At 42.8% G+C, this 9448-nt stretch overlaps 1 protein-coding gene across 6 annotated transcripts in view; it reads left to right on the forward strand.

Moving 5' to 3' along the window:
- The window catches only part of GRAMD1C (GRAM domain containing 1C), a 49322-nt gene that overhangs the window by 35629 nt on the left and 4245 nt on the right, over window positions 1–9448 (forward strand). For 5 of the 6 annotated variants that reach the window (XM_067003396.1, XM_067003407.1, XM_067003416.1 and 2 more), the window contains 5 exons: window positions 4300–4446; window positions 5223–5341; window positions 6466–6608; window positions 8325–8428; window positions 9122–9301. In XM_067003396.1, the coding sequence (XP_066859497.1) occupies window positions 4300–4446; window positions 5223–5341; window positions 6466–6608; window positions 8325–8428; window positions 9122–9301 (693 nt within the window). The remainder of the gene's footprint in view (window positions 1–4299; window positions 4447–5222; window positions 5342–6465; window positions 6609–8324; window positions 8429–9121; window positions 9302–9448) is intronic. The other variant, XM_067003401.1, reaches the window with a different exon arrangement.

A 9448-nucleotide genomic window follows, 5' to 3' on the forward strand; every position in this document is an offset into this window, starting at 1 on the left:
TTAATCTCTCTTGTGTCCTCTGGCTCATGCTCAGGCGGCCCACAGAGGTGTTCTGGCAAATAAGGTGAGGGGGCAAGCTCAAGACTTGTTCTCCAACTTCACGTCCACCTGACACCAAAAGCTGGAATGTCAGAGCCTTGGCAACTCCTTGTCCTTCATGATTTTCACATTGCAAACCGGGGGAGGGGGTCTCTCACTGCACGCCACTGGCTCAATGACCTGTATCTTGGTGTATTAGTTTGGTTTCATAAACTGGAGTATAAATCTTGGGCCGTGACAAACTCTTGGCTGAGATAGAAGTTAATATCTGCAGTCTCAACGATAAATTTTAGAAAACAAATTTTAGCTCAAGCACAGAATGTGCTCCCAATATAGAAGCATCAGATTCTGAGTTTCCTCAAAGGACTGACTGTGTTGGATGTAGGGTTTCTATATGCAACTATAATGCTCAGCAACATGAAATGCCTCAAAGAAAGAAGGGAGAAGTAGGATATTGGAAAACACTGTTAGAAAGCTTTACTGTGTATGGGGACCTTGTAATTCCTGATCTCCTTGCATAATTTGACTTTGGTGTTTCTGTGTGCATTAATAACCACCCTAAATGCGTGGTCTGCAGGAGAGCATAACTGCTTGTACTCAAATGCTGTGAGGTGGGTACAGTGATGGTGTGGCTTTTTTTGCCGATAGGGATATGGGATGTGGAGGGGTTGAAAAGAGTTCAGCCTGCTTTTTTTCTTTTTTGAAGAGGTGAAATTCTGGATATACGGTGCATGTACAGAAGAGCATCCCTTAGCCCTGTTACCTTGCTGACATAATCACAATATTTAAAGCACGTACTCTGTTAAATGTATGGCTGCCAATAATCTGTTGCTTTGGGATTTGAAGGAATATCTGTTGTGAATTATCTAAAAGGCTTAAGCTTTTATTGTGATCAGGAAAAAGATAGCACTGTCACAGTATTTTTCAGTACTTCCCCCAAGGTAATTTGGTATTTAGCCTTTTAAAGTATAGGAGAATTCTTTGATAATGGTTACTATTGCTGATGTAGTCTTTAAATAGATGGTGGCTGGAACATATTCACTCTAGGAATTAGTTTTAATGACTTGATTTCAGGTGCGTCTGTTTTAAGTCTCTGACCTGTGCATTATTTACAGCGTGCAGTTCTTTCCCCCTCCATCCCCAGTGGCATAGAAATCCCAAACAGCACCATGAGTTGTGTACATACGTTTATCTCCTCATCCTCTCCCAGCTCTGTGGAGTGGAAGATTCAGCTGTCTTAGAAACCTGTTTGATAGCCTCTGTTCTTACTAGTTTAACTTTTTTTTTTGCTTGGGGTACGTGTTTAGCTTCACGAGCTGCTGGTTGTTAACAGGAATTGGAAGAACAGTATCTCTTTTTGACTCCTCTGCACCCCCTCCAATTTTTTTTGTCTTGCACTGCAAATGGTTTCAAACCTCTGCAGTCACTGGTGCCTAATGGTATTATATGCAAACAGTATTTCACAGCTTGCCATACAGTGATGAAAATGACCTTACGAAGTGTAAGGCAGCAGTGGGGGAGGGAGGAGACCTGCTGTCTTCTTGCAGAACGAGGACACTCACGGTAATGTTTGCTTGGCGTTTTTGGGTCCCTAGGGATCCTAACCTAAAATCAGAGTGATTTCAAGTTCTCTTATCAGACAGTTACTCCAATTCATCTATAAATGTTTTCAGGCTGAGCGAGTTAGCGGCTGATAATTACATACCGCTAAGGGGTTAGAACAGCGTTAAGGAGCTAGACTGATATCTGCATGGGAATAAAAACATTTTTTCATATACAGTATCTCTAAGCTAGTTCTAGGTAGAAAATGCTCCATGTTGCTCTTGAATTGTAATAACTCATACAGGTAAGCCCACCTACCTCTTAATTAAACCAAAAAAAGAGTAGACAAATATGTATATTTGTAACATAGACAAGTGTTTCAAGCTTTCTATTCTGTCCAAACTGCAAGTGTGTAATCTGTACACTTATTCTTGCTATTCTGCTGTTGGTGCTCACTGCTTCATGTGGGATTCCTGCAGATAAACCCTGAGAAGCCCAGATGGAAGTGACTTAAATCTTGTCAAGCTCTTGGTATATGCAGTGACTGGCTCCTGCAGGTGTGGAATTCAGACGCTTTCATACATGTGTTTTCCAGGCCTCTTTCAGAAAGCCTGGAAACATTTCAGATAAAATAGCTGTTTAAACAGGAGAATCTAAAGTAGCTGATTAGCCTGATTATATCAGCCTAGTTTCAGCTTGGGTTTTCTGAAAATACTCTTGCGATAACACCAATTTTTTCAAGAGCTGAGAGACTGTAACTAAAAACACTTCTCAATAGATGCTTTCATGCACTTGGCAGCTCACTGACTACTCCTTATAGAGCTATAACTAGATAGAAAAAGTGTAGGCAAATCAGCTAACAGGAAATTGTCTATAAATTAAAACACTATAGATCCATGGATGCACTTGCTGTTGAACTTGAGCCTTGGTACAAGGAGGAGAGACTTCATGTTTGAAGAGTAAAATATTCCAGTAGCGAGGTCCAGACCGTAAAGTAATAATGCATGAGCTTTGAATTATCTGCTGCCTGGCTCCATACAAGCTGGCTGATGTCCAGTAGTCAAAGGGAATGTCAGCATCAGAACACCTGAAGCTTCCCCTCCCTCTCTTAGCAAAAGAGGGGAAGTGGGGAGTGCATTTTGAGATGAGGTCTGCGGCATTGAGGCCTTGTTAGCTGAGGTCGCTCACAGTTCACTGAGTTTTGATGGAACTAGGCTCAGCTCCGAGAGGAAATACAGTGAACGTAAGCTGAAAACCCAGCCTGAATTTCTAGCTTCCTGCAGAATGTTTCAACACAGCCGAATCTGTATTCTAGCAAATAATGACTGCATGTTGGTCGGTTAAATACGCCTCGCAAAATACGTGCTGGCTTTCTGTCCCACCTTGCAATTGTATAAGCAGAACGTAGCACAGGAAGGCCATCTCTTGGGCAAGCATGAAGATGTCGCTTACGCTTCACTTTGGGGTCGTGTATTGAAGTCTGCTTAGGTCAAAACTTTTTTGGAGACGTGTATGTGTGTAGTGGGGACTTCTAACAGGCTGGAAGCAGTGCTGGAGGAGAAGGCCGCTCAGAATCGGAACTGGGTTTCACTGCAGGCTTCTGTTATGATTAGTTGCTACACTTACATTTATCAATACTGACTGCTATGAAATCCTGTTTAAGTGCTGTAACCTATGCCTGCAGGCAGTTTGTGAACTGTAGCATGATATTCAAGCTACCTTTGCTTTGGTTGCTGGCAGTGACCTTTGATAGCTCTGAGAATTCACTTATATCAGTTGAAAGGTTAGGCATCCTGACTTCTGTCTTGCTTCCACAAGCTTTGTTTTCAGGCGTTTTGCCTGGTTTTGGTGTGTGGGGTTGGGTTTTTAGGTTTTTTGTACTTCTTTTTTTTGGTAATAGCCTAGAATGGGCTTGTTTGTAAAGCATGAGCAGACAGAGTTGGGGTTGGCACAGGAAATGGCTGTCCCTCCAGGATTATGATTCTGTCCCTTATCTATTGAGAGAGTGGCTGCAACAGCCACAAAGCTGACTCATGCCAGCAACCAACAAGCAGCAGAAATAAAGCTCAGTGCTGTGACAACAGAACACCTTTGGGGTGCTTGTTGGTGGTTTGACATAGGGAGGATGATAAAGCATCCTGGTGTGCTTTGCGGGGCTGCACAATGGAGCAGGGTGCTCCTTGCATTCCCCTTGCAATAGGTATGGAGGAAGGAACAGTCTGAGGAAAGGTCTGTGCCTGGTCTCAGTGTGGACAGTACCAGCATACAGATGTTAGAAGCAGAATTCTGGTACTAGCCACAAGTGAAAAGGAAAACTAGTGTGCTCTCGCTGTCCTGCTTGCTATGAACATGTCATATAATAGGCACATATTAAATGAGGATTGTGCTGACTCTGTCTTCTCCAGTGTGTCCTGTAGGATCAGTAGAATTCTGAAGGCAAAACTCAAGCAATGCGATCTTGTAATGTTGATTTATCGACTTATCCAGTGAAATAGTGAGAGATGGGCTAAAAAACCACCTCTGGACTTTGTTCCCAGCTCCCAAAGACCACCTTACTACAGATTAATGTGCTGCTGTCAATTCTGAGTTTCTGAGAGTAAGAAACAATTGCTGATGCAAGCTTGGGAAGGATATGATATAATAAAGCTTAGTACTATTAAAAAAACCTTTATAATAGTCCTTTTATGTTTTTAACCCAATCTCTCTGCCTTTCCTTAGCAGTGAAGGAGACTGTCTCTGAGAATGATCTCTATGGGAGACTTTTTATAAACAGAGTTTTCCACATCACTGCAGACAAGATGTTTGAAATCCTCTTCACCAATTCTCACTTCATGCAGAGGTTTCTCAATTCCAGGAGTATAGTAGGTAATGTACTCTTCTTCCTTCTGTCTGTGTTGCAACTTACTCCGAAAACTTCAACCTCTGAGAAATGATAAATAGGGCTGAGTTTGAATTTTAGGTTTCTCCTTGCTTTAAAAGGATTTTGAAGCTCTCAAGTTCTGCTATAAAAGACACTATTAAGAGCTAGCATGTTTCTGTAGATCAGTCATATTTCTGAGTAAGAACCTCATTTCAATGCACAACAAAACTGCATCTTAATGCCTAAATTGTTGCATTCTGTGAGGTGTTTCCTTCCATTGTGTCCCAGAAATAGTGAAGTCTGTACAGTTGACGCATAGATGAAATTGCTGCATCCTCCTAAATGATGCTCTCAGGCTTTAATTTTCTGGATGAGTAAACTTTATTCATTGAGATGATAAGGTAAGAAAACTAAGCTGAAAAGGGAAATATTTATTCAGTGTTAGCTTGGAAGGCAGAGTGGCAAAAGCAATTTGATAATGCGGGATGAATCCTTTCAACTTTAAGCAGATAGGAAATGGTATATTTTCATTTATTTGCTTACTCTTCTCTGCATCCCCAAGTCTCTTTCAGTAGACTTAGGTTCAGCTACTTACTGCCTTACCTTTGCTCATTCAGTGAACTAAAGTTTCCCTTTTCATGCAAAAAGCACACAACCACTTGGAGACAGTTTCGTCTCTCCCCACATTGCTGTTATAAAATTGCACTTTAAGATATGAAGGGGCAGAGATGATGCCGTTCAGATGATCTGCATGTGAGATTTTGTATAATTTGTCATCTAGATGCTGTATCGACCCCTTGGAATAGAGATTCCAGTGGCAATCAGCTGAGGACTTTGACGTACACTGTAACAATTAACAATCCTCTCTGTGGGAAGTTCACAACTGCAACTGAAAAGCAGGTACTGTCTGCACGTGTGTCTGTTTGGTGCCTTTTAAAGCAAGGAAGGGGTGAGCTCTGCAGTCTTGTCAGAGATCTGACCGTGGATTAGAGTTCAGTGAGCTGAATGTGGATCTGCAGTTTAAATATAGCATCCTGAAGGGTATCTTTCTGCCCCTTTCACCATTAATGAGCAAATGCAGAAAGCTTCTCTGACTTTATCAGCCTTTACGCGTGGCTGTGAGGTTCTCCCACAGACTGTGGGGAGTAGCATTGACCTCGTGTATGAACTGGGGGGTGGCCAGAAAAGATGCAGTAATCTGCTTTCAGTGTCCAGTTCTGGGCTCCCCAGTACAAGAGAGGAATGGCGTTTTTGGAGAGAGTTTAGTGAAGGGCCACAAAGACGAAGGGCAGGAGCATCTCTCCTATGAGGAAAGGCCGAGAGGGCTGGGACTCTTCAGCCTGGAAAAGAGAAGGCTTGGGGTGGGGATCCTATTGACGTGTATATAAATACCTGATGGGAGGGTGGAAAGAGGATGGAGCCAGGCTCTTTTCAGTGGTGGTAGGACAAGAGGCAGCAGGCACAAGAGGTGTTTCTTCTGAACATCAGGAAACACTTTTTTTTTTTATTGTGAGGGTGACGGAGCACTAGAACAGCCTGCCTGAAGAGGTTGTGGAGTCTTCCTTGGAGATCTTCAAAAGCTGCCTGGACATGGTCTAGGGTAGCCTGTTCTAGGTGGCCCTGCTTGAGCAGAGTGGTTGGACCAGATGACCTCCAGAGGTCTCTTCCAACCTTAACCCTTCTGTGGTAAAGGTTAGGGAAAGGTCTCATAGCTCATTCTCAAAGAACTGTGGTCATGCGTCAGCGGGCAGTCTTGCATTCGGTACTTGGTATGTCAGTGGAGAAGGGGGGTGGTGTACTGCTTCTGCTTGTACTGGCTTTAGCTGGGGATGTCATCTCTTCTCCACCCTGACTATACTTGACATTCTTAACTGACTTCTCTCATGGTTGTTCAGGCTTTCTCCCTACTCCACTTCACTTGGATTGGAATTGGTTGGCCTAACATAAAGAATTGGGGCTGAAGGGGGGAAAAAAAATATCAAACACCATGAATACACTTACTCCTTCCTGTTTTTTCATCATAGATCCTGCATAAGCAGAGCCAGAAAGGTCAGTCTTATCAGGTGGATGCTGAAGTACTGACCCATGATGTCCCCTACCACGATTACTTCTACACTGTGAACCGATACTGCATCAGCCGCACGTCCAGTCACAAATGTCGATTACGGTGAGCCTGAGCGATGCGCAGCGGGAGCCGAGGACTCGGAGGCATCTCTGTTGCAGGCTGTTGAAATCTGCTTATCAAAAGATCTGCCTGCAGCGTAAAGAATGCTTCGTTTCTCTTGAAGCTGGGGATCTCTCCTGAAAAATAAGCTTGTTCTATCTCCTGTCATATGTATGCTGTACTCAGATATGATTAATTTGGTGAGAAATTAAGTCTTACGCTGGTCTTACAAGATACAGAGCTCATCTCCAAGGCTGTGGACTGGGTTCTGATCAGCACTGGGTTTTGAATGCAGTTGCATGAGTGAGATGAATTGGAACTATGACAGATGTTTTGTGACAAAGCTTCTGAGGTATCCTTGCATAAGGGCCTGCAGAGGAGGGTAGTTTCACAGGAAGATGAAGGAAGCATACCCGTAGAAGTACATTGGGTACTTGAGCAAATCATTGTTAGACTTCATTATTAGACTTTAGGTAGGTGGGGGTGTCGTAAGGCACTTCCCTCTCCCATTTGAAAATGTCTGAAGTGATCAAGTTCCTTGTTGGCTGCATTTGTGTGACTATGTAACTCTTGGTAACTTTTTTTAACATTGTCCTTAGTGATTCCTTTTATCTCAAACTTTATCAGAATACAGGTAAGGTGAGCAAGCCTGGATTTCCTTCTGGTTTATCTTAGGCTATAAAAGTGCTGAAGACTCCCTCCTCTTCGGGGAGGGAAAAGGGTCCTTGAACAACTGTTCTGGATGACTTTGAGTGAGTCATCCTTCCTATTTGAGGGCTCTATTTGTTTTTTTTGAGGTGCATGACAACCCTAAGATAAGTGCAAAAGCCAGGGTTTGAATACAGTGTAAAGAGGATGAATGTATAGAACAAAGTGCATGCTGATGCTACAACTGGCTTTATATTATACTGTTTAAAAGAGCTCAGGAAGTAATTGAAAGATTTTTTTTTTGTTAGAGTAGGGACTCGGTGGGCATATGTTTCTTGGAATGATTACTTGAAAAAGTTGGGCAAGTATGTATTTCAGTAAGGTCAGTGTTATGGATTTGAGTAAAGATCATGAGCTATCCTTTTGTCCTTTATCTTTATGAAGAGCTTTAAGATTCACTCGGTTGTCCGAACAAGCCCTCTGCAGGGTTCTGTTCTAGTACCTTCCCATTCTGGAAGCAGTATTGCCTAGCTTAACCTGGGAGACGCAAGTAGGAATGTCTCTCTTCCTCTGTCGTGCGTACAGAGAGTGAGTTTAATTTCTGTCTCCTCAGGGTAGGATCTGAGTACTGGATGCACGGTAATGAATTTTACCTGCTGCTGCTGTTGTGCCCATGTAGTATATCATGTGTGCATACGGAGTAAAAAGCAGAACTTCTATTTGTAAGGTTATTTTAAATGTTTGTTCAAGTCAGAGCAGTTTGCAGGAGAGAAACACCCCACTGCTCTGAGTCTGAAAAGAAAACACTTCAAAATGAGTTCAAAATGTTTACAATGATTTGGACATTTGGATCTCCTGAGGCTTTTAGCTTGATGTGTTGTCTTTGCCTGTGTCTGTCTCTTGCCTCGCTTCAGTGTAAGTGCTGCTCAGGTGGAAAGCCAAGGCAGTTCCAGTTGTTATTTCAGGTTATGGACATAAGCTAGGGGCTTGCCTCTGATAAGAGATTTCTGCTATCACTGTGCTACCTAGCAGAATGCTTCTTTTTCTTCACTGTTGTGTTCTGTTTCTTAGGGTTTCTGCAGAAGTAAAGTACAAAAAGCAGCCTTGGGGCCTGGTAAAGTCTGTAATCGAGAAGAACACCTGGGGAGGAATACAGGAGAACTTCAAACAACTTGGTGAGGCATTTCCTTCTCTTTGGTGGAGTAAGGAGGCTACCTTCCCTATGCATGTTTTCATCTGTGTCAAACTTCTTTCCTTAAAGAATGGTTTGAAAAGAAGGTATCAACCAAAGGGATCTCTAGTTATCGATACATCTGTCAGTTCTGGGGGTGTAAAAGATGCCTGGCAGCATAATGCCTTCCAAAAGCTCTTGCATGCCTTGTCAGCAATTGCTTCCTGAAGGAAGCAGGAGAAAAACTTTTACTCTCAACTGCATATGCCTGTCTCTAACACGAGTATTTCCTTGATTGTGAGTATGAGAAGAGGAGCAGCGGCACTTGGCAGGCACCCTGGCTACGGCTGTTAACAGCCTGGCCAGCCGTGTGCTGGCTCAGTCTAATGCAATTCCTAATCTCGGTCTAACAGTGTCTGGAAGCGTTCCTCCTAACTACAGTCTAACACAATAAACAATCGTGCATAGCCTGAGTGTTCATCAGATCTGACAGGTGCCCAACGTGCCATATAGCAAAGAAGATGACTAGTATAGGTTAAGACATAGTTTATGTCAATTACCTGACTTAAGTTCATTTACTAGAAGATGTACTTACTCTTCTCACCACCACCCTCCATATCTTGTTTGCAATTTAAGTCTTCAGTGCTTGGCTTTTTGGCTTTCTTTAAAGTTCAGGAACCTTATTTTTTTACTGCAGAATCAGATCTGCTAATGGAGGAATATGCAATTAACCAATCCATAGAAGATACTGGAAAATTAGTTGCCCTGAGACGAAGACGACGCACTTTACACCGGAGTCTGGCAGAATCGCTTCCCAAACGCTCCTCCCAGCACTCCTCTGGTGACATGGGGCTGGAGTCCCAGGGCAGCATAATAGGTAGGAGTTCTTGTATCCAGATTTTTATACCCAGTATTTTCCACAAGGTGTGTTTAAGAAAGTTTAACTCTTACAGTAGTGCCAGAGTAACACTTGTGTGTATATTGCTCTTGTTTTTATCTGATTGGTGTGATAGCAAATGCTTTA

This window comes from Anser cygnoides, chromosome 1 (assembly GCF_040182565.1).
Source record: "Anser cygnoides isolate HZ-2024a breed goose chromosome 1, Taihu_goose_T2T_genome, whole genome shotgun sequence".
In the NCBI taxonomy this organism is placed as follows: Eukaryota; Metazoa; Chordata; class Aves; order Anseriformes; family Anatidae; genus Anser; species Anser cygnoides.